This window comes from Mixophyes fleayi, chromosome 9 (assembly GCF_038048845.1).
Source record: "Mixophyes fleayi isolate aMixFle1 chromosome 9, aMixFle1.hap1, whole genome shotgun sequence".
Lineage (NCBI taxonomy): Eukaryota > Metazoa > Chordata > Amphibia > Anura > Limnodynastidae > Mixophyes > Mixophyes fleayi.
Window position 1 is genome coordinate 55,550,855 of NC_134410.1, and position 25,222 is coordinate 55,576,076.

At 37.8% G+C, this 25,222-nt stretch overlaps 1 protein-coding gene across 2 annotated transcripts in view; it reads left to right on the forward strand.

Moving 5' to 3' along the window:
• TENM1 (teneurin transmembrane protein 1) overlaps positions 1 to 25,222 on the forward strand; it is a 476,767-nt gene that overhangs the window by 398,100 nt on the left and 53,445 nt on the right. For both annotated transcript variants that reach the window (XM_075184364.1, XM_075184365.1), the window contains one exon: positions 11,775 to 11,929. In XM_075184364.1, the coding sequence (XP_075040465.1) occupies positions 11,775 to 11,929 (155 nt within the window). The remainder of the gene's footprint in view (positions 1 to 11,774; positions 11,930 to 25,222) is intronic.

The following is a 25,222-nucleotide window of genomic DNA, read 5'->3' on the forward strand; positions in this document are numbered from 1 at the left end:
AGCCATCTATCTCTCTCCCCCTGGCCTGACTAATTTGAATGGGAGCTATAGAAGCTTTTTGTCAGCATTATTTTTCAGCTTTTGTTTTTTAAATGTGTACTTTTTTTTTGTTTTTACTCATCTCAGGTTATATTTATTAGTTAGATACCTAGTCAAATTTGATTATTTTGACTATACTGGATATATTAGAATATTTTCAACTACACATTCTGTGATATGTATTTAATTTTCTGTCAAATTTTAGATAAAATGTATTTAGATAATTTAATGCCACATATACTGCAACATTTGAGTGATAAAGGACATTTGTTAGATTTACAATTTAGTAGCCCTATTAAAATAAAGTATGCGGAAAGAATCGGAACCACACCTACGGCTAGATTTACTAAGCTGCGGTTTGAAAAAGTGGGGATGTTGCCTATAGCAACCAATCAGATTCAAGCTTTCATTTATTTAGTACTTTCTACAAAATGACAGCTAGAATCTGATTGGTTGCTATAGGCAACATCCCCACTCTTTCAAACCCGCAGCTTAGTAAATCTAGCCCCTAATGTGATATTTATTTGCGTGAATAAAGATGTTTCAAGGTGTGGGTAAACTAAAACTGTAGACAATCAATACACCTTTAACATGTATTGTACATGTGATTGTTGATCTGAAGTACATGAATGCCTAGATTTTATTCCCTCCAAAATATACAAGTTTATTGTAAAACAATTATAAACTATACACATTGAACATGCAATGTGCAGGTAATTGTTGACAGGGAGGAATACATAGATGGTTGGGCTTTTCTCCAAAAAAAACAGGATTTTTAAATAAAAAACTGTTCACAATAAACATGAATTGGGAAAGTTCATCTTTAACAGGAGGCATATTTATTTATTTATTGGGGTTTTGCTCCCAAAACACTATTCTTTTGTTGTTGTTTAACATATGACCTAAAAGCACAGAATAGTTACTGTGCTTGTGAATCTTGAACAGATATATTAAATTTCATTGTTACTCACTGGTGGAACATTTTTCTAAATATCCTTATTTTGACTGGTTATGGCAAAGCTGACTTCTTTTCTTTGTTTGCTAAAATTCCTCTGGCAGTACTGAATACACACTCTGACAGTACAGGGCTGATAATCAGGTTTGCTCTCTTAAGGTCTCGACTGACCGTTTGTACACTCACCAGCATATTGTCCTCAACAATTTAAAAAAAAGCTTCCTAGCTAACAATCTCCTGTTTGCCATGGGATCTGACCTCTTGTATGATGTCGGATTTACATTACTTATAGGCCCTGATTCATTAAGGAGATTAAAGAAAAAAAAATAGTAACTTTGTATCTGGGCAAAATCATATTGAATTGGAGGTGGAGGTAAATTTAAAATGTGGGGACAGATCTATAGTTGGGGTAGGGCATGTCCTAGATCAACTTTATATTTCAGTGTAAAATTAAAGCTATAAAGTATTTGTGTGCTATATGAAAAAGCAGCCAGTATTTAACTTATGTGCAAAATAATAAACTCATTTGCACCCCTTGCAATGTGCCGTGGTTTGTCCCGGAGAAAATTAACTCTTTTTTACTTACGTTCCTTAATGAATCAGGCCCATGGTGTTTTTGGTTCTGTTGTGAAAAGATGTATGCGGTGAAGCACTGGCAGCCATGGTGTTTTTTTTTACAGTGTCAATTTCATGTAATGGTATATTTTACTTCAGTGCTGGTTTTCTATTTTGGTTCCAGTCATTACTGACACAGGTGTTGGGGCTGACATTTTGTACCTGCATCAGTGCATCTGCATCATCAATTTCCTGTGACAAGTACAATACAGTATATTATACTCATACTTACCAACTTTATTAAGTTGTCTTCCGGGAGCCTGCCGGGGGAGGTGGGTGTGTGGGGGGGCGGGGCACCAACAATCGCGTCATTTTGGACCCGCCCCCTGTGACATCATGATACGTTTGCGTCATGAATCGCGGGGCCAAATGCCGAGATTCACAGAGAATCGCAGCATTTTGGACCAAATTCTGCCCATGTCACTAGGAAGTTATCAGAATTCTGGAGATTGCCACACTCTCCCGTTAGTCCGTGAGACTCTCCCAAAATGCGGGAGTCTCCCGGACATTCCAGGAGAGTTGGCAAGTATGATTATACTACTTTGATCCCTCTTTTAGTATTTGCTTGGTGATGAACACGGCAATGTCTAAACTGTCCACTTTTTACTGTTGCTGTGATACTAATCAAATGGCTGAGGTGTATAGGACAGCTGAGAGTCTCAATACAGGTACTATGACTTCTCTCACAGCACATGGCTAATATACAGGTATTACTGCCAAGTACAAACAAGCCTGAAAGATAAAGTGTTATTTGATAAAAAATAAAATAAAAATACAGGTAGTGCAAACTGGCACCAGTCAAATAATGTACCTTATCTGGAGATGGACAACACCTTTAAAGTGGAACTGTCATTTAAGGCACCTGTATTTTATTTACACTATAAAGGGCCACTTATTAAATTTGTAAAATAGGTGCATTTTTCACAAATTCTCCTTTTTGACAGATAACCAAATAACATGGGGCACGTCAACCCTCCATTTTGTTAAGTGCTTGATACAAATGTTCCGAGTATTTGTGAGATTGGAAGCTCAGATGGGAATCTGATTACCAGTACTAATAAAAATGTGCCCCTAACTATCAAGCCCCACTCCCACCCCTTTCACAGGAAAGTGGGCGGGCTGCAGGAGGGTGCACTACTCTCCCGGGAGTCCGTTAAACCAGTATTTGTTGGTGACATACAAGAACATATGCTCTGCATACAAAAATGTTTGCACTTGCACCCCTTGCAGTGTAACATGAATTGCTCAGCTGCAAGTTCAACACCCAGGCAAAATTTACCCTCAATTCTAAATCAGGCCAGTGACATGACCTCTAAAGTCATATTTCATATGGCTGCTTCTGACATCAGTTTGCTCACACCCACAATAGATCTATACATGACCATAACTTCAGTGGGGAGGCCTCAGGAAACAGCTTTAGTAAAATGATACTGCTTTGTGAATTAGTTATCACCATCAATGTTAGCAGAGAAGGGAGCATATAAGTCTGCATATATTTATTTTTGCATACAAACCCTAAAATGAGCAGGGTCAGATTAAGCCTTAGGCAAAGTAGGTAAGTTAAGGATGCTTAAAAGATTTTCATATTTGAAAGTTTCAATTTAGGGTGGAAAAGAAATGTTAATATTCAGGATTATGATGCAAAGTACAATGGACTTAACATGACAGCAAAATACTGACAGTAAGAATAATTGGGAAGACTCTGGAAATGTAAAATGATGGGCAAAACATTCTCAGCAAGATATAAATGGAGCAAAAGCAAAATATAATTGTCTCTATTTCAGTGGATTATTTTTTCTTGTTTTACATTATTTTTCTTACTCTACCTGTATTTGCAAAAATAGCTATTTAGTTTGAAAAATAACTTGTGCATTTAGGAAACGTCATATTAATGTGGGCAGCTGGATATCTGTAGATGTGAAAGAGAGATGAATTGCTTAGTTGATGAGAGATTTCACTGCAACCTGTTTTTTGCAACGTTATAAACCCCATGAAAGTTACACATTACAAAAAGCTACATAACAGTAACTTGGTCTATCAATTTATCCACAATGTTAACCAATTTGCTACCAATAAAGGAATATTTTTGCAAACCGATATAGTAGTGCTGCAGGTGATTGGAGGTGGGGTTGTTAAGACAGGGAAGGAAGGTGTGGGAATTACTGGCATAAGGGAGGGAGGGGTAGTGTGCTGAAATATACCCCATTGATGCTATAAAGCAAGTACCATTAATAAGGGCTGATGTCCATTCCCTTATAGTTTAGCTGCATTACCGATATATATTACCAGTTTTGTCTGATGGTTTGCTTTAAGGATTCAGTGGTTGGTTTAGGAGAATCACTAATGTTTTATTCTGGATTCAAACTTCTAAGATCTGTTTTATTAGGTGTTATGATTCCTAGTGAATTCAGGAAGCGACAACAGAAGTATAAAAACCAAGTGTCTTTATTTGGGCAAAATATGTGAACAAGGATTCAGTTTGTGGAATATGCAAATTTCAGGTACCAGAATAAACAGTTATACTCCAATACACAAATATGAACAGGTGTGATGAATGGCAAAAATAATCCACAGAAGCAACAGGTTCCAAGCAATGACAAATACACTTTAAATGCAGTAACAAGTAGATAGTTACCCAATTGCCAGCAGGCACGAGGCACCAGACTAAGCAGGCAGGGATCAGGATTCCAGATTGCCAGAGGCACGAGGCAGTCTAGGGAAGCAGTCAGACTAGCTGAGTCTAGTGACCAGGCAGAGGTTGGGGTCACAAGCGAATAAGCATAATTCGGTAATCAGGAAGAGGTCAGGGCAACAGACAAACAAACAGGGTCCGGTAATCAGGCAGAGGTCACAACGGGTGATCAGACAGCAGTAAAGTAAAAACTGGAACAGGGATAAACAGGAGACAAGCAGCCAGGCATAAACGAGGAACTGCACAGAACACAGATTGAGGCAGGTATTTAAAGATGTGAGACAGGTGCTGGTACAAATCAAGTAAGGAGATTAACTCTTACAGGAGAGGTGTAAAGTTCAGGGGCAAACAGCAGCACCTCTGGTGGATTTGAGGTACTGCAGCCACATACAAAATACAGGCAAATTTCTAACATTAGATTTATGGTTTTGTCCCAAAGATGGCATATCTTTGGGCAGATCTACCAAATGTGGTGAAACGTTTCCTCTTTTCCACAGTTTTTCAAGCAAAGAGACGCTTTGACAGAGTATATAGGGTGACATTTGTCACATACAATGAAACAAACCTACTTTAATGCAAGTCAAGAAGCCATGATCAGATATTTGCCTGGGAGGATTACTCTTCTGGATGGATAAATCTCCACACAAGTGCACATTATTTAACCAATATACATTACCTGCTCAAACTTGCTTGTTCATTTAAATCTATCCGTTTGGAGCCCACACAGTGCAATGTTCTGTCAATTTGTTACAAAATGAACACATTGACTAACTAAATTACACCATGTGGGGCTTTTCTAAGATAACGCCAAGTAAATAAAATTGTTATCAATAAATCCCCCTTCTCCCAATTAGGAGACACATGTGGTCCAGTGCGCAATATTGCTTGGCCTGAACACAGAACAACTGGTTCCATTTAATTTGGTCACCTATATGTGTGACCAAGTTGTACACAGATATGCCTATGTATGGACTGCATTAAAGAACTTAAAATATTTGAGGGGAACATTTTTTTCCCCTGGGAGCATGAGACTTGCAGATTATAGTAATTTCCCAATCAGCGTTTCCTACATGCGGAATTCCAGTTAGGATGTGATTGAATTTCTTGGTTATATTGTACAATTTGGAACAAAAAAGAACATTTACAAGTTTGACTATATTGTTCACATGCAGGTTATTCTCATTGTATCACTTGCAAAATAGCACAGTCAATTCTACTACTGAAGTTGTCTAAGTAATTGGAGTGATTTATATCTGCTTAGTAAATCTGTTTCTTATATTTTTCAACATGAAGTAAGTTAAGTAACAGGCAAAAGATAAAAATACTGATTTATCCTTACACTTTAAAATGCAATTTTATAAGCAACCCATTTGACTAAAAGACTGACTATTCATACAGCAATCACAGATGATGTAGGAGATAACCTCTTAAATAATGCTGTTTTTGAAAATACGGTCTTCTACTAAGGTAATATTGCATTGTGTGGAAAGCCCTGGGCAATGAAATACTATTATGGGCATTACTCTGTGGGTTCTTGGTAATGTTTTGTGCATGTCTATGTCACTCTGAAATCACAGCAGGTAGCCGATATAGGAATTAGGATTTTCATGGAGCTTTAGAGGACAGAGTTTATGATGCAATGCACGACTCTTTTTCATGGCAAAACAGGGTTAGAAAGCTCTATGAAGTAAGTTTAAAGTGTAAAAGTAGCTTTTTTTATGGGCTAAATCAAAATTCCTGAAATTGTCTATCAATTTACTAGTAACTAGTGAGATCAATGAAGTACAAACTGGAGACAGTAATTTTGTGGGTCAAATAAATATTTTTGAGAATGTAAAACTGTAGGGACCAGTGATCTCACGACCTCTGTGCTGTCACTCGCTGTTAGTGAATTGTTCTGAATATTATTTAAATGACATAACCACCTTTATGACCCTTTTTGTTCCCAAAAAATAGATGTAGATTTGTTTGATAAAAAATGTGTGGCCACACTGTATCTTTATTTGCACAAGCGAGCATTCTTTGCTAGCTAGCGCATTGCAAGGTGCACGCTTACATCTTAGCCTTTCAAAACACTTCCGTAAAATCATCATCATCATCATCTATTTATATAGCACCACTAATTCCGCAGTGCTGTACAGAGAACGCACTCACATCAGTCCCTGCCCCATTGGAGCTTACAGTCTAAATTCCCTAACATACACACACACACATACCACCAGTCTAGGATCCATTTGATGGCAGCCAATTAACCTATTAGTATGTTTTTGGAGTATGGGAGGAAACCGGAGCAACCAGAGGAAAACCACGCAAACATGGGGAAAACATACAAACTCCACATATGCCTACATTGATGGGAAAGTGGATACTCCAGATAATAATCATGGTGAAAACTATAAAAATAGAACCCCCAAAGACCAAAATACTTCCACATTAAGACCACTCAATTAATTTAACAGTTACTGTTTTGTGCTCAGTGAAGCATCATTTATGTCTTAGATTAATCATGAAACTGAGAAGACAGCAGGACTATATTTATTACTCCTCATCAATCTGCCACTTTTGAGGCAAGAGTATAACCGGAAGTTGTGAAATCTGTCCCATGATAGGTATAAGGCTGAAGTTGGGTTTCCTTCATCTCTGACCAATTAGAAACTCCTTTTGTCAGAAGGAAAGTCCTGTGCACATAGCTGTTACTAGACTAATCTCCCCAAATGTACCATTTCCACCACTGCCAACCCATTTAAATAAATATTACAAAATTTAATTTTGTTTATTCATTTAGTATCACGAGCCGTGTCTTTACTGCAGATCATTGCGACTTATTGTCTGCAGGTGCCTTGCGTTTCGGCCGTCGCCATGATGTCATTTACTCCCACGCTTCCCAGCTGTCACCAGAGCAACAGCTGGGATGCTCCTGACATTCACCGCCACAGCCTGGCTAGTTTGAGAGCTGGGCATGCGTGCGTGCATGCGCACTGTGCACTTTATTAATTAACAGCCTCCTGTGACTGATTGCTACTTCTGTGACTCCTCATTGTTTACTGGCTCACATTTTTTTGTAAGGCAGGGAGGGCTTAGCCTTCCTGCCGGTTAAAGCGTTCACTATCTGAGTTTTGCTGACCTGCTTACTTTGTCTTCTGATTTTTTGATTGATCTCCTGTTGTGACCCTTTCCTGAACTTTGGTCCTTGCCTGTTTGCCTGTAGCCCTGACCTCTGCCTGAATATTGTACTTCGCTATTTTACTTATAGCCCTGACCTCTGCTTGAATACTGGACTTGCTTGTTTGCTGCCAGCCTTAACCTGTACCTAAACTCCCTGCCTGCCTCGGACCCTAGACCATAGCCTGTTCTGACAATCCGCTTCTATCTTGGTTGCCGCCTCTTATTCACCAGCTGTGGTTTAATATATAAACTTCCACTAAGCTAGAGCTTAAGACCTGGGGGCATCCAAGTACCTATGAGCATATAGAGCTCTACGGGAAAGGCGGAAGCTATAGGCGAAGACCTCTGTCTCTTGTTCTGCAAGTTCATATTTATAACTGTTAGCCATAACATTTAGATGTAAAACTAGGCACACCTGTATGCCTATCCACTCTTAGCGAAGAACACTCCCGATCCACAAAACTCCTCACATTATATAATGCAAACGTTTGCACCCCTGGAGACACGGTCATACTATCCTGAAGGTCTATGCACTTACCTGTATAAGCTTACATATACACAAAAGAAGTGAAGAAGAGTTTTTGCCTGTTTGGAAATTATGCTTACTGTGTAGCTGAGTCTATCTAACAGCACTTGTGTCTACTGACTTCTCTTATAAGGGAAAGATATGCATACATTCCTACACTTATAATAATTTCATCTCTCACATCAGATCATCATTGGCTGAGATCATCAGGCATTTAAATTAATAGAACGAAAAACAATTTTTGTTGTGAAAATCAAATGTATTTATATAACAAGAAAAATGTCCTCAAATGTATACTTGCAATTTAAGCTCACAAAATAACTTCCTCTACGGAGTGCAGGCAACAGGTGTATTTGAAATCCACTAAAGTTGTAAGGTACATGTAAAACTATAATTTTTCTCCAGCTAATGGCTAAATACAACACTTCCATGACCCCCCGTCCTTTTTTAAACCCATCTTTATTCTCTAAGCAAAGTGCTGTATGAACAGACTACTGTATCAAACAAATGCACAAAATGGAGAAGGAAACGTCTGTTGTTACCAAAGTAAATTTTACATTCTAATTGAAGGTGAGAAACAAACAATGTTTTATAATCTACATTGTGAAGATACACTTACTATACATAAGAAAATTCAATATGTATAAATTTGCCCATGCCCCATTATGCTAAGACCACAAACTTATCTTCCAAGACAACGCCTATTACCACTGCAATACCATGGCCCATCTTTGAAAGCTCATATTCCTTCTGGCCAATGGATGTGCCCCAAAAATACCTTCTGATTGGGTGGTACGAGAAAGAAAACATGTTTAATTTACCTTACCTACTATCCCACTATACATGGCTGGAGTAGACTCACTAGTAGACTAATACTAGCTGGGAATGCTCCAGTGAGTCTTTGTACACTTTTTAATACTTGGTGGTGGTGGAGGTGGTAGCGACATGGGATTCTAGTGGCAAAAGCTGACAAATGTTTCATAAAACAATCCAAACAGAACTGTGGAAACATTTGTTATATCTGGTAGACAAGTAGCTGTGCAAAAACCCATAGCAATCAATCAGACATTTACTTTTATTTTTTAACGTAAATATAGAGTATTCCGCGCTTAACCTAAATAATTGATAATTCGGGAGCTATAAGCAAGAAAGTTTTATCAAAAAATGCAACATTAAGTCATGCGTGGAATTGCGCAAACAAATACATTAACGATAACAATAAAATACATAAATTCATATGTGGGTAAAGACATGTATACAAAGAAGGTTATAAACCTCAGTGTATTAGGTAGAAACTGATAAGAACATCGATCAATGTCCAAACAAAGCCTGCATGAACAGGGAAATAATAACTTGGTTACAGTCCTGGAGGATGTCACGGTCCAGTGTAGCTTGACTATATGCCCAAGATGGAAAATGGGTTACAATACTTGCGCTTAGTAGCGATCCATAGATCAAGGTGGTGTCCTGTGAATCCAATGCATAAAGTTGATGGTGAGTGGGTGGTCCGAACGATGGTAAGTATATACTGTCCAGAGTCCAATGAAACGATGTTTAGAATAACGGAGCACGGTTAGATAGATCTTAAGGGTGGCATGTGTCCTAGCTTGAAACACATGCCTGACCGGATGTGACGTATCGGGTGTAAAGGTTCCGGAAGTGGATGCTGATTGGCCGACGCGTTTCGTCACCTCGGTGACTTTTTCAAGGCAGTAGTTTGGTATGCGAGGGAGACAAAGTATTTATACTGAATTTAAAGTTGATTGACAGTTAGTCCTGAATGCCAGTTGTTCCAGTGTATTGCGAGTCTTCATAAGTTGTATATAATGACTGGGAGTCCCTCAATTTCGCATTTGTGGGATATACACATCATTTGTAAGAAACGGGTTAACAGACAAACATTAGCATATGGATAAAAAATCCTATAATGGCAACAGAAGTGATATACGAACGGAGTAAATACATGAATAAGTAAATTGGTAAACGATTTATCTGTAATGCTTGGTTGTTGATAACAATTGTATCAATGGAGAGATGGAGGTAATGGATTTATGCGTTTGCATACGTATGACAGTGAGACTGATTCATTAAATACTATTTGCGTCATGTACATAGTAAATATATACACACATCAAAGTCCTGTGTGTATCAAATGAAATATAGTGGAAATGTTAATTAGATGTTAAAATAAAGTAAAATAAAATAAAAAGAAAATAGAATAGAAAGAAAATAAAAGTAAAAATAAAAGTAAAAATAAAAGTAAAAATAAAAATAAATAAAATAAATAATACTTTTATTTTTTAAACTGCACCACTTACCTCCCACCTGTCCCGATTTTGGTGGGACATCCCAATTCACAGGCTGCCAAAGGGATGGTGCTTAATAAAAAATGAGTGGAATTTTACCAACATTTGAGCATTTATGGGCCGAGTTTGGGTGGAATGGGGGTGGCACTTATTTTATCTATATTTCATGATTATAAATGTTGGGAGGTATGCACCATAAAAATGAGTCTTATTGATCAATACCTTTTTTGTATAATCACCTGTAAACTAGTTTTCATAAAATGACACCTGTGACATTTAGATAGATAAACATGTTCATTATGTTCTGTATTTTTTGGGCGTCTAGTGGCAAAATCCACTTTGAATAATACAGTATAACTCAATGCTGGTGGGAATATTCACCTGCTTGTTACATGACAGGTGCTCTCCCTAGGACTTTAATCCAGAAGACACTGTGGTCTATTTACATGTGTCCATAAAATCTATTTATATGTGTGTCCATAAAGCAAATGTAATTATATTGTTTCCTTTACTTCTCATATCACAATCTGTTCCTCTGTTCTTGTTTTACAATGGTTCCAGGCTAGATATGGCTAAAGAGAAAATTTAAATATGTTCCCTACTAGGCATCTATCTAGAGCACAAATAAATCAATGTATTTAAAGGAGAACTCCACCTATTGGTATTAACAGAGCTTATTAGCAAAGTTATGCCAGCCGTCCCAACACTTGTATTGACAATGCCCTGAGTTTACATATACATTTTACTCACTGGTGTAGGGTATGGAGCCTACATGGTTCTGCCAAATGGGGTGAGGCTGACGACTGAGTAAATATTCAGTTTAGTTGGAGATCCTTTTTGATATGAAAACTGTTATAAATATGATACCGTCAATAAAGAAAGCCTCATTGCCCTTACTTTCATTTCTTGAAGGTTATAAAAGCTTTACCCATGAAGAAATCCTGAAAAATTAAATACAATAAAGATGGGGACAAAGTAAGGTAGTGGTGTACCATTTTGGTGGTGTGGTTCCACCTATACAAGGAAAGCATAGGAACACATTTATCTACGTTCACATGGTGAACCTGGGATTGTGCTGAGCACAAATACTGGTGCAAGGATGTTAGAAAGAGCAGCACAATTTCGCTGATTTGCAAATAGCGTATTTGTTCTTGTTAGAAAATAAACAGTAGCACAATAAAGTGTGTAAAGCTTACACTATGTAGGGTGTACTGAGTTTGTTCTGTAGTTAATCCCATGGTTATCTGCGTAAATTACATTCATTAAAATGTGTTATTTTTTAATAACATTTCTGCCATAAGTCTGAGTATAGAATAATGAGAAGTTACTCTTCAATATGTGTCAACTTAACAAGGTAAAATCAAATACTTCTTTTTGGTTGTTTAAGGTGTTATATATGAAATCCAGCTGTATTCATTAATCTGATTGAACCTGGTTATTTTGATCAGCCAGGCTAATTATGATCTTTTCCAACAGGCATTACAGTGGATGCACATGGCTTCATTTATTTTGTTGATGGTACCATGATTCGGAAAATTGATGACAGAGGCATAATATCAACAATTATAGGTCTCAATGGGTTAACCTCGACTCAGCCCTTAAGTTGTGACTCAGGGATGGATATCAGTCGGGTAAGAGACATATTTTGCTTTCGATTGTTAAACTTTAGTTTTCGGTTACTGTTGATTATTGAGGGAGCATTAAACTAAACTTGTATATTAAAGGTAATGTACAAAGAATGAAAAATGCAGACCCGCCCTGAAAATGGTTTTTTTTCTATTATTTTTGTTATGGTGTTCGCCTTTTTTTCATGATTACACCCATACCAATTCACGTATAGTTTCTTTAACACACACCACCTCACTAAACATTGTTGCAGACCAAGTACACCGCTTTATGGCAACGGTATTCCTTGATGGCAGTGGCTTATTTCAGCAGTTTAATGCGCCCTGCCACACTGTAAAACGTGTTCAGGAATAGTTTGAGGGACATGACAAACAGTTCACGGTGCTTCCAAACTCCCCAGAAATCAATCCGATTGTGCATCTGTGGGACGTGCTGGAAAAACAAATACAAGCCAAGGAGGCCCCACCTGGCAACTAACAGTACTTAAAGGATCTTCTGCTAACGTCTTGGTGTCAGAGGTCTTGACATATATACATATACATACATACATTTATATATATATATATATATATATATATATATATATATATATATATATATATACACAAGATAAATGTATGACATATGGTATATAGGAGTAATCATGTATTCTGCACTGGGACAGCGAAAAGCCACAGGTTTCATTTGCTTGTGTTAATGTAATAGATTTCCATTGCCATGTTTAGTGAGATATTCTGCAGTGTAATAGAAGCCTAGAGAATCCACAATGAATGAAACTGAATTTTATCTTAGCAAAGCTTTAAATATCTGACAGAATTTGCTGCATATGGTGTATATGTGTCCCTGGCCTTCAAAAGACTTTTTGGCTGTTGATTTACCTTTCATCCGAAGAAATGATCCTTATGTTTGTACTGAACTATGAAAGCAGGCAAAGCATCAAAACCATTCTACAGGATAGCAGCTGTAATAACTGAAGAGGATAGTGGGGAATATAACATGGACAATAGCAAGACTTTAATGAAAACGTCTGTTAAAATATGGGCTGAAATAGCAGTTGCTTAATCTTTCAACAAAGGAATCAATCTGTCAATTCTACATGTAGAATATATATATATATATATATATATATATATATATATATATATATATATATATATATATATACATAGTATAACTCAGCATGTAAAATAAAAATAATATCAATGCAACCTTGCGCCTGGTCTGTAACGCCAATCAAACAGAGCTTTATGGATCAGTTCAATTATAGAAAGAAAAGCCCCAGGTACAATACCAAAGGTCTCTGAGCAGTAGCTCTCCTGCTGCTTCAGTGGATTGATTTCTACCCTATACTGCAGAAACTAGAACAAACAGATGCAAAAGGCCAAAGATACCTTAGACACAGATATACATGTGGTTAAATGTAAAGTAACAACAGCCTTATCTTACTAAAGTGCTGGGTAATGCCTGCAGATGCATTAGCAAATTAATATGCATCCTTTTGAAAGCACTATAAATAAATCAAAGGTAGTGATGTGGTAATCCCTCCCATCTAATCCCAGAAAGTAACTAATGTATTCACCTGTATTTATACAATACTACGTATTTGCAGAGTTGTCTCATATATTAAAAAATGACATGCATCAGAAAATATGCTCTAAGCTACTTTGGTATCTTGGTGTTGTAAGTACTTTTCTGTATTTCCCTCATTTATCTCTGTGTAACACACTATAGGCTTGTAAATCAGTTTCTTATATTCTCCCCATTTGAGGACAGTTCGTTTAGGCTGACATTAAATAGTCATTCATTGCAAAACCAAAAATAAATTCTAAGAATTTAATTATATTCCATTCACAAAAGAAATTCAGTTTTGGGTGGAACGTCATTAGTAAAACCTGGTTGTCTATTTATCAATGGGAAGTAAGCTGTAAAATTTGGTAAATTGTAAGCAGCAGATTATGGCTAGTGATTGGTCCTCCCACTCACACCCCCCTCTGCTGTCATTTTGTTGATGAACTAAACTGATTTAGGTGAAGTTGGTCCTGCACTTCATTTTACTAGTTGGTAGTGCAGCTTGATGTTCTATTAAAAGTTTGTGTTCATATTTCTGAACATATGTTACCCATACTTGCCAACCTTTGAATAGTGAATTCTGGGAGATCTTGGGCAGGGGGCATGGTTGGAGGGCGGGAGGGGGTGGGGCGCGGTCAATCACATCATTTTTGGTCCCACCCCTGCGACAAAAACTTCATTTTGTTGTGGGGAGCAGGGCCAAAATGACGCGAATCACAGCGAATCAAGCCATTTTGGCAAGTGAATTACAATATACAGGATAATTGCCTGCTCTCCTGGGAGTCCGGGAGACCTACCCGGATTGTGGGAGTCTCCCGGACATTCCGGGAGAGTTGGCAAGTATGATGTTACCTATGTTATCTTTTTATTGCTTTTTCTGCTTTCCTGACATTTTGTTTTTGGGTTTTTTACATTACTGCATAATATCAAGTATCAACATACTTTTCCTTACTAGTCCTCAGGGAATTGTATGGAAGGCATTGCTATATAATAAAGCAAAGTGGCAGTTAAAGGAGAGTCCTGTTGTGGACCTTCACTTTCTACAATACACACAGTATGACTACTCCTCCCCACTACAACCCCTTTACAGCTCACATACCAGCCACATCTAAACTCCATGGCAGTCCCTGAGCCTGGAGGGGTGTTCTCGAAGATCAGCCACATTGCTCAATGCAAAACGCCTCTATGCTGTTACAGACACGTAATGTTACAATTAAAAGGAAGGAAGTAGAATGGTTTGAGGGGAGATACAGGGTGTTCTGAAATACTCTCACTTACTCAGAAATTTGTAATATTTAGCTGAATGCAGAAGCAATTGTGGCACATACCCTAAAAGACCATCCCTTGCTACTCACCTTTGCATCCACTTACAGACCAGCACTGTAGGGGTAAATATGGGCACAGTCTTTCAAACCATTAAACAACATGGTACCTTTTGTATATATAGTAAATAGGTAGATGGAGGCCCAAATATATTTGCAAATATGGAGGAAAGAGTGGTGACGTCTAACTGCTTCCTCCATATATTGCACTGAAGGTAGTATGACTAGGTAATCTGAAAGTCCCTTATGTCTTACAACCTCTAAATCAGCTTACACCTCTCCCCAAATAAATAAAGGTATAATATTATCTATTCCTTTCTGTCTTTAGTGACATGTTTCAATTTTGTCTGTTCCCTGTGCTCAAAAGATGTCTTCAGTTTGTACTTCACATGCACTGTATGAAGTGTGGATAAGAAAGATGGACATCTGTGGTTTTAGTAAAAAAGAAAATCAAATGATATAATTTACTGTCATCGATCTTCAGATCCAGGCAGGATTTCAGCGTCATCTTGTGTATGGGATTCTTAACTAAATATACCATATACAGAAAAAAAATCAAACTAAAACATGTGTTTGCTAATAGAACTATAGCAACGTGTGTGCTGCCATTCACGCTTCCCGGGCCCCCCACCTCTTCTGAGCATACACATTCCAGCACACATGTTCAAAGGAGGGATCCGCTCTGTTCTTTTGATAACAGAGAGGGGGCCTCAGGGTGAGGTGGGCCGCAAGGTATGGGGCCATCCAGCATTGTTGGACCCCCCTCACATCTGGGCCCCATAGCCTCCACACTCATTGGACCCCCTATTGTTATGCCCCTAGGTAACAGTTAGTGCTATTGGTCGTGATGTACTTTAAATTAAATAATGTACCCTTTTACACTCCAGACAGAGATATAAATTTGGCTTCACAGTCTTAATATAGGGAATAATACATGTCCTATCATATTAAGAAAGGATTTCCACAAAGTCTCATTTAAGATAATATGTATTCTTACTAAGAATAGGTATTTCAGTAAAAGTATTTAGACATATAATAACAGTGTAGAAAGCATAATACATTTTACATGAAATACAACTCATTGCATTATTCAGCTGCTTTATCTATATGTAAATGTGTCTTTCTTATCTATGTTACTAAGTTAACATGGTAGTAGTATGTGTGTATATGTATGTATATCAGATTTCAGTGTGTGTGTGTGTGTGTGTGTGTTCACCATCATCCTCATCACCATTTTATTTATATAGCGCCACTAATTCCGCAGCGCTGTACAGAGAACTCACTCACATCAGTCCCCATTAAGGCTTACAATCTAAATTCCCTAACACACACAGACAAACAGACAGACTAGGGTCAATTTATTAGCAGACAATTAAGTGGTTAAATTTAGTTTTGGATCTCTATTTTTTTTAGAAAAAATAGCTAAAAGATGATAAAATCATATAATTTTACTCTTTTTTTTGTTCCTACATTACTATTATACTCCCTAACACTAATTTCCAGTAATTTCCAGTAAAATTTGAACACCTCACAGGTCACAATATTATTTTCATATACTGTCGGAAAAAAACTGCAGTGAGCTGGCTGGATGCTAAGCGAAAAAGAGCAACGACACAAACACACAGCAGTTCATAGCACATCTAGGAAACATTTCCACACAGCAGTGGCAGAAAAGAAAAGTAGTGCAGGAGGGAATTGTCCTTGGTCCCATCCACCCACCCTTATGTAAGATATTGAAAAGGACATGTACAGTTTAACAAAGCAAGTGCTCCAGCAACAAGGAGTGCAACTTTTATGGCTGAAGTGCTTGGTTGGTTTGGGCCCCCACAAAACAAGCTAACAATGGGCTTAAGGCACCTAATAAAACAGTGCTGTTAATGAACTGTACTGTGGCAAGTCATGCACCAGTGGAAGCAGTTCTTGGCAGTGATAAGAAGAAGGACATTGTCATGCCTGACCATAAATCCAAAAAATCCACCTCTTATGTGTGGAATTATTTTTACCCCAATCCTGACAACAGTTGTCTAGTCATTTGTAGCATTGTAAAGCCACAGTCAGTAGATGTAGGGACCTTAACCATCTCGGAACCTCATCCATGTTACGCCATTTGAAGCAAGTTCATGGAAAGCTTTTATGAAAATTAGAAACTAATGCTAAAAATATCAACAATCAGTCCAGCATCAACTACCTCCCTTCTCTCACCTAGATCCCTGCACCTGCAGTCTACACCACCAACACCATCATCAATATCCTCACAAGTGATCGGAGTTAGTCCTGCATCCAAGTTGCTAAGGAGAGATGACTCCTCCCCTATCCAGGACTCCTCAGAAGAATCTTTAAGCATTAGGCCCACTGCTGCTGCTCCTGCTGCTGGGGTGGATCTTCAACCCAGAAGCAGACCAAGAAGAAGACTATTAGTAGTTTACAACAATTGACAGTTAAACAATCCTTTGCAAGAGGAAGCAAGTATGGCAACGGTCAACCAGTCACACTACAGATCACAGGCGCCATGGCCACTATACTAGTATTAGATCTGCTTCCAATATCCACCATTAATGCAGCAGGAATAAGACAGTTAATTGAGGTCCTGTGTCCCGTTACCAAATTACATCTCAACACCATTTTACTAGACAAGCAATTCCTCACCTGTACCAGGAGGGTACAAAAAAAAATTGTTGGGATACAAAATGCCATTCTACCCACTGTACACTTAACCACAGATATGTGGACAAGCGGAACTGAGGAAACTAAAGATTATATGACTGGGACAGCCCACTGGCTTGGTAAATCGCCTTCAGCAGCAGGAACAGCAGCAGCATCTAACAAACAACGCCAGATCTTTCAGAGGTAGTCTACTCTGTGTATCATCTGCTTCACTAAGAGGCATATTATTATTATTATTATTATTATTATTATTATTATTATTATTATCGTAGATTTGTAAGGTGCCACAGTGCTCCACCGCACCGTACAGTAGGGAAGGCAAGGACATACATAAAACAGGACATACGTAAAACAAGAACAGACAAGGCAGACAAAATGAATGAAGACATGAAAACAAAGGGTATGGAGGACCCTGATCATTAGAGAGTTTACATTCTAAAGAGAAGAGGGCACAGTTGAAACAAGAGGAGCAAGTGTGGCACAGAGTGGAGATTGGGGTAGTTGTCAGGGTGCATTAGTGGGAAGAGTGTTATCGAGTATAAGGTCACCTCTAAAAAAGAGATGGGTCGTCAAAGAGCATCTAAAGATTTGAAGACTGTGGGAAGGTCTGAGCGTGGTAGGGAATTCCATAAGTGGGGAGCAGAACGGGAGAAGTCTTGAAGGTGGCAATGAGAGGTGGTTATCAGAGACGAGACAAGGCGCAAGTCAGAGGTAATACCGCTGACAACCTGTTTGAAAAACTAAGGGATGTCATTGCAACATGGCTTATCCTGCTTGGCCTCTCCTGAGGATATTTGATTTCTGATAAAGCCAAAAATATTGTTAGAGCAATACAGCGGGGGGGACCATCACATTCTTTTTTTTGCTCACACAATCAACTTGGTGGTACAGAACTTTTTAAAAAATGACAATGACATGCATGAGATGCTGTCTGTGTCCCAAAATATTTAGGGTAATTTTCAGCATTTTGTAACAGCATGTTGGAGAATGCAGCAGCTGCAAGAAGAAAAGAATTTAGAGGGAATGTACTTTAGTTCAGCGCAGTGGATAGTACTTTCCATGTTGTGCAAGGTGCTGAAACCACTCAAAGTAGTCACCTGGGAAGAGAATGCAGACACTGTTAGCTTGAGTCAAGTGATTCCCTTAATTAGAATTTTTGAAAAGCATCTAGAGAAATTATGTTGGACTTGTAGATTAAGTACTTTATTGGCTTCGCCAGGATCCAAGAATTACCAACATCTGGAAATCGGATCATTACTTTCTGGCAACTGTGCTTAATCCTAGGTTTAAGAGCTATGTCTTCTCTTTCTTTCCAACTGACCCAGATCGCAAGAGGTGTGATGAGCTTCTGGTCAGCAAGCTGACAGCTCAAGTGGTACATGATACAATGACAACTCCTCCTTCAGTTTCTCTGGAAATTACTAATAGGAAAAACCTTAGCTTTCTCAAGACACCCAGTTGGTGATGCAAATGAGTCTGCACAACATTTTGACATTTGGTCTGGTCTAAAAGAATTGCCCAAAGCTCTTCCATAAAATGAATTATAAATTCCATGAGGAAGTCCATTACTGGCAATTACATCAAAGTACACAAGCTTCTGTGATGGTGAATTCCAGCGGTGATGAATTAGTATTGTGTGAGGATGATGTACACACTGATGAGGGTGAATATGATGCGAGTGTAGATTGCAGGTGCTGAGATCTAGCTGTGAGAAGGAAGCTAGCTGATGCTTGTATGCTTGGTAATATTTTGGGTAGAATGGCATGTTGACAATTTAAAATTTTTCGACAGTAAACTTTCACCTTTATTAGAGGTGTTTTTTTCTTTAAAAAGGTACAAGCTTTTTATTTACATTTTTGTTTCCTTGGCCTAAAACCACTATGCACTTGAACATAGAATTTAGCACATGACGTAGAGGGATTAGTATCATCATGACTGAGACCGGAGAGTGACAAGAACAATGTTACTGAAGACTGGAGAGTAACAAGAACAATGTGACTGGAGAGTGGCAAGGACACTGCCACCCCTCTTGTTTCTGTATGAGCTATGCCACAGTAGAAAGTGACTAGAGACTTTTAAAAACACTGCCAGCCCTATTACTTGAATATCTGTTTCAGCACTAAACACTGACACCTCTCATATTTCTGGGTGAGTTACGGCACAGTAGAAAGTGACTGTAGATGGTAGAAGGATTAGTATCATCATGACTGAGACTGAAGAGTAACAAGAACAATGTGACTGCAGACTGGAGAGTGACAAGGACACTGCCATCCCTCCTGTTTCTGTACAGTAGAATGTCACTGGAGACTTTTAAGAACACTGACAGCCCTATTATTTGAATTCTGTTTCAGCACTAAACACTACCACCTCTCCTCTTTCTGGGTGAGCTATGGCACAATACAATGTAACTGCAGATTTCTATTTCAGCAATAAAAATTAGCAATGGAGCTGTCCTGTTGGTGTGTTAGCTAGATAACACAGTACAATGTGACTGCAGATTTAGAACAAGACTGCCAGCCCTATTATTTCTATTTCAACAATGACAATTAGCAATGGAGAAATGGAGCTCTCCTGTTTCTGTGTTAGCTATAACTCAGTAGAATATCACTGGAGACTTTAGAGAACACTGCTATCCCTCCTCTTTCTTTTACAGCTATGACGCTGCACTAGAGACTGCCAAGAACCATGCTACTCCTTCTGTGTCTCTCTGTGAAATGGCGCTGGATCACCGTGGAGGGCGGTACTTATAGAATCCAAAACTCGCGAGATCCGACAACGTAACAATGACGCTTTGCCTCGTTTTCAATTCCGAGGGCGTGCGAAAGAGCCGTACTTTCGGTTCTATTTCTATGCATTTTCTGTCAACTTTCCCAAAACAACCAATCTATGCACTTTATGTAAAACATTCCCAAACCAACCATTCTTCTGGGGGTGTATTTTCTAAACTGTGGGTTTGAAAAGTGAAGATGTTGCCTTTTGCAATCAATCAGATTTTAGCTGTCATTTTGTAGTATGTACTAAACAAATGATAACTGGAATTTGATTGGCCGCTATAGGCAACATCTCCACTTTTTCAAACCCGCAGTTTAGTAAATATACCCCCTGATAACAAACAGTATATCAGACTTTACCCTGTAACAATACACTTCCATTACACAGTACTTGCAATCTCAAAACAGCTCACAAACAGTGTAACCACAACAAATCCATCCAAACATTGCAGATAAATATTGGATCTAAACACTATACTTTTAAACATATTTAACTAAAAACTAACACCATGCAATTACCTATGTTATATGTTACAACAATTACAGATCTACTTAGCCTAATTTTAAAACGTCATGGGCCTGATTACATGTGGTATAGCAAGAAAAGACAGAAATCCCAAGATCTTACCATCTCAGCAGCCAGAAAGAAAGGTGTGTGTCCGTTAGTGAAGAGTTCACCCTCCCCCCCAAAGGTAGGCGGACCCAATACAGGATGTGATTGTAATTAAAAGATGTTAATTTCAAAAGGCCACTGTACTGGGAAGGTCATATTTCAAAGCTAAACAAACTTATTTTGCTAAACAGAATTATAATGAAAAGGGGGCCTTCTCTTCATCAGGTTCCTATAACTATTTTACTTATTTGGAACCTTAGAGGAAGTGTGGGGTTGCTTTAATGGATTGAGCCAACTTTAAGTTGCATGGTTGTCCATTCTTTCATCTTAAAACTATGGGAGACCTAATTAAACATCACCAAATTTTGTGATCCAGAACATGCTTATGATATAATAGGCCAGATTCATTAAGGCACGCAAATTAAACATATTGTGCTTTTTTTTAAAAAAAGACACATAAATTGGACATACGCAAGTCCGTATTCAACACTGAGTAGGGGTAAAGATACATCTGTTGATGAATATGGGTCTACCTGTGCTCTAAAAATACATTGCAGGATACGTCCAATACATAAATATTCAATTAATGTCACCTGTTATTAATATAGTAATTTTATTGACATAACATCAAAAATTTAAAAAGTTTTTCCTTTTTTTTATTCCATAAAATACATTTATTAGAATATTATGAATGTTTTATGTACATGAAATACATTTTTACACTTGGTCCTTATTTCAAACATATGTTCTAACATGCATATGCAAATGTCATCACTGGTAATCGGCACTTACATCAGACCTGTAGCTGGTACAAGCGATCCGACTGAAAAACACATACCAAAGCTTGAATCAGCTGTTTCTGCGTGTGGGCTTACTGTACATTGGATATGTGCATATGCACATTCCCCTCCCCGATCCGCCCTTGAAATTGTAGACTGTTTTAAGGGTCTTTTGTGCTCGATCAGCAATTGGATGTTGTCGTGTTCTCTGGCGTATGGTTTGTTTCTGGGCATATGCAGAGCGATTATACACAAAATATTGCATTTATCGGCATTTACATGCTGTGTGGAGTTTGTATGTTCTCCCCGTGTTTGCGTGGGGTTCCTCCGGGTGCTCCGGTTTCCTCCCACACTCCAAAAACATACTGGTAGGTTAATTGGCTGTTTTCAAAAATTGACCCTAGTCTCTCTCTCTCTGTCTGTCTGTGTGTGTATGTTAGGAGATTTAGACTGTAAGCCCCAATGGGGCAGGAACTGATATGAATGAGTTCTCTGTACAGCGCTGCGGAATCAGTGGCGCTATATAAATAAATGATGATGATGATGATGACGATGATTTAAAGAATCAGGCCCAGTATAAGTTGGTTGGGCCATGTTCGATAGATGTGTTACTAATTAGCTAAGTTATGTAGAGACCACACCCCTAGATGCTGAACATGGTAAAGGGCACACAACCTAACCTTCAAATCTGTTAAAAGTATAGTAGCCTTTACAAATATATTTGTGAGTATTACAATATGCTTTCACAGTGACCGCTGACAAATAAGAGGATTTAAATGGACAAGTGGTTCTTTAAATTGCAATGCAGAAAATAGAGTTTAACTCCCTGTCTTTTGCACAGCGGGGATCTTATCAAAAGATATTTTAATAGAAACAAGGCGCAATCAAACCAACACAAGGAAATTGAGGGGACTTGTAAATTGTTTATGAGTTTTGGACATTGCACAATATACTGTTATTCAACAAGAAGAGCCAGAGGGCAGTTTCATTTCATGAAGTAGAAAACAGACAGAATGTTCTATTCATATTCAGAATAACATGTTGCAGATATTATTGGATTTTATTCATCTGCATGTACAAGACAGCTGCACAAAAATAGACAAGATTATTAGATTTTAACCTTACTTGCGTCTGATTGCCTTGTTTAAAAATGTGTCTACTTTCTTCCTATTATTTTCCGCTCCCTATTGTATTCCTGTGTCTAAATCAAAATATAAGGGGGAAGAAGTGGAAACAAATTGTTGGTGCTAAATTCATTTTATGACTTCAGCACAGGGCTATTTCACCTTGTACATAATTTTCCTTCTATTCTGTTTGCTTTGTTTTCTGTTTTTTTTTTAACTCTAGATTGATTGCTCTATCTGGCCATGATTTAATTTCTGTGCATTTCATTGCCAAGTTGTTTACTACTAAACAAAAAAAACACGCCCCCCCCCCCCTACAAAAATAGCAATGCTTTTATTGTTATAATACATATTGTTATTATATATATTGTAGACTATTCCCAGTCCAATTGTCGAGAGACGCAGGTGGTAACCTCTCAGTCTCTCGGTTTTTATTGTGCTTCATAAAAGCATGCAATGCACATACATTTGTTAATAAATACCAATTTTCATCTATTTATGCTCATATGTTTCATGTTTGTTTGTGTTTGTGCACCAAGGTTACATCGCTCTCTAACATGCATAGAAATAGGCTGAAGAATGGACATTTTAGCGTTGTGATTAGAGTCATCTAGCTTTTCAGCACTGCAAACATCTGAGCTGTGAATATTCAGTATGCAAAGGCACATGAATAGCATTTTAGGCCAACAGTGGCCAACAGTGAAATTTATGCAAGTCAAAGTGCAAAGCTTACATTTCTACTATGTGCTGTGCACTATAAATCATTCATAAAGTGCCTTCAGTGCACATTTGGTGTAAAATTTAATCTACAAGACTTTACATTATATCTTGTTATGTAAATAAATGTTCTAAATGGTTCACCATGATTGTTATTATTTTCATCGTAATATTGAACTTAGGTTCATTTTAAGTTCAGAACTTTGCAAATTTTCAGTAAGACTCTTATTTTTCCCAAACTATTTTTATTGTGGCTTTTCACAGTACAGTAAATGCAAAATGAGAGGTGTATGTGTATTAAACACATGAATTGTAATGTAAATATGAACATTCATTCATCAAATTCAACTATGTCAATCAGAGTTTGTGTCCAAAATATACCATTATAACGTAGTATTGTTGTATAACAAGCCCCCAATTTTTTTTATATAAATCATTATGATATTAAATAGACACAGCGCTATGGTTTCTGAGTGAAAGATGCACTAGCTTTTGATGGAATACAGTATAAACAATAACTGTAAACCAAATTAAAATAAAAATAGATTAAAAATATTGACTGCAATAATAAAACCAACAACAGTAGTAACAGAAAAAGTCAAAACAAAAATTGCTCACCCAAGCACAGAGAAGTGAATGATCCCTCCATGGAATTGGCGTGTATTATGTGAGAAAGGGTTAAAGTTTACCCTGATCTGTCAAAAGTTGAAGGACATACCAGGTGGTGTGTTGAAAACTTTTTTGAATAGTTTGTTGTTAATGGTAAAGTCGGATTGACATTGCCCCAGCATTGGAAGAGCCGCATTGTAGAAAATGCTTTATTAAATGTTGTCTCCAGCCAATCCATATTGAAAAGAAATTGTAGTCTAGTAGTTGCCATCTCTAAAGTTGGCTGGGTGTTATGCATCCATTGTTGGAAGATGGCTTTATGTCTAACTGAGTCCAGGATTAGTAAAAGTTATTTTATATATTCCTGGGATTCTTGGTTGGTCAGCTAAGTATCCAATAATGGCCCATTGCGGTGTACTGGTGCATGGGATGCCTAAAGTGATTTTGCGAGTATTCTCCATCCCCACTGCATAGACAATCTGCAGACCTCTATTACTTATCCTAACATTACTAAGGTTGTAACAATGTTATTGCTGCCTTTTGGTTATTTTAAGTAAAACAAATTATGTTTTAGAATGTACAATTGCTATTTGTGTTAGTAATATTTCATGAATACCTCCTGTCTTTTATGACCTGTTTTCAGGATATGTATCCATAGGTCTTCATGAGTTATACCTACCTATTGTCTGTTTCAATTCCTTGCTGGGCTCATTGACTGCTCTCTACATCATACAGTCAGGTGACACTAATTCCACCTCACTCTCTCCCTGGCACCTCTTTCTCCATCCCTTACACACACACTAGCTACATTGTCACTAAATTATCACTTCAATCGCCTGCACTATTATTTATTTATTATTATATTTATAAACATATATATTCTGTAACACTTTACAATTTGTAACAAACGTAGTAACAAAACAAGACTGTGTATTAGCAGAAAGACAAAGAGGTAAGAGGGCCATACTCGCAAGCTTACAATCTATAAGACAACAATATTTGATATATGCGGTTAAGTGCCAAATATTGCATACTGGTTCAGCCACATTGCAAGGCTAAAAAGTGCTTTGAGAGGTCATGTGATCCAGCCATACTGCAGTGTTCGTCTGGGGGTCAGAGTGCTGTTTGAA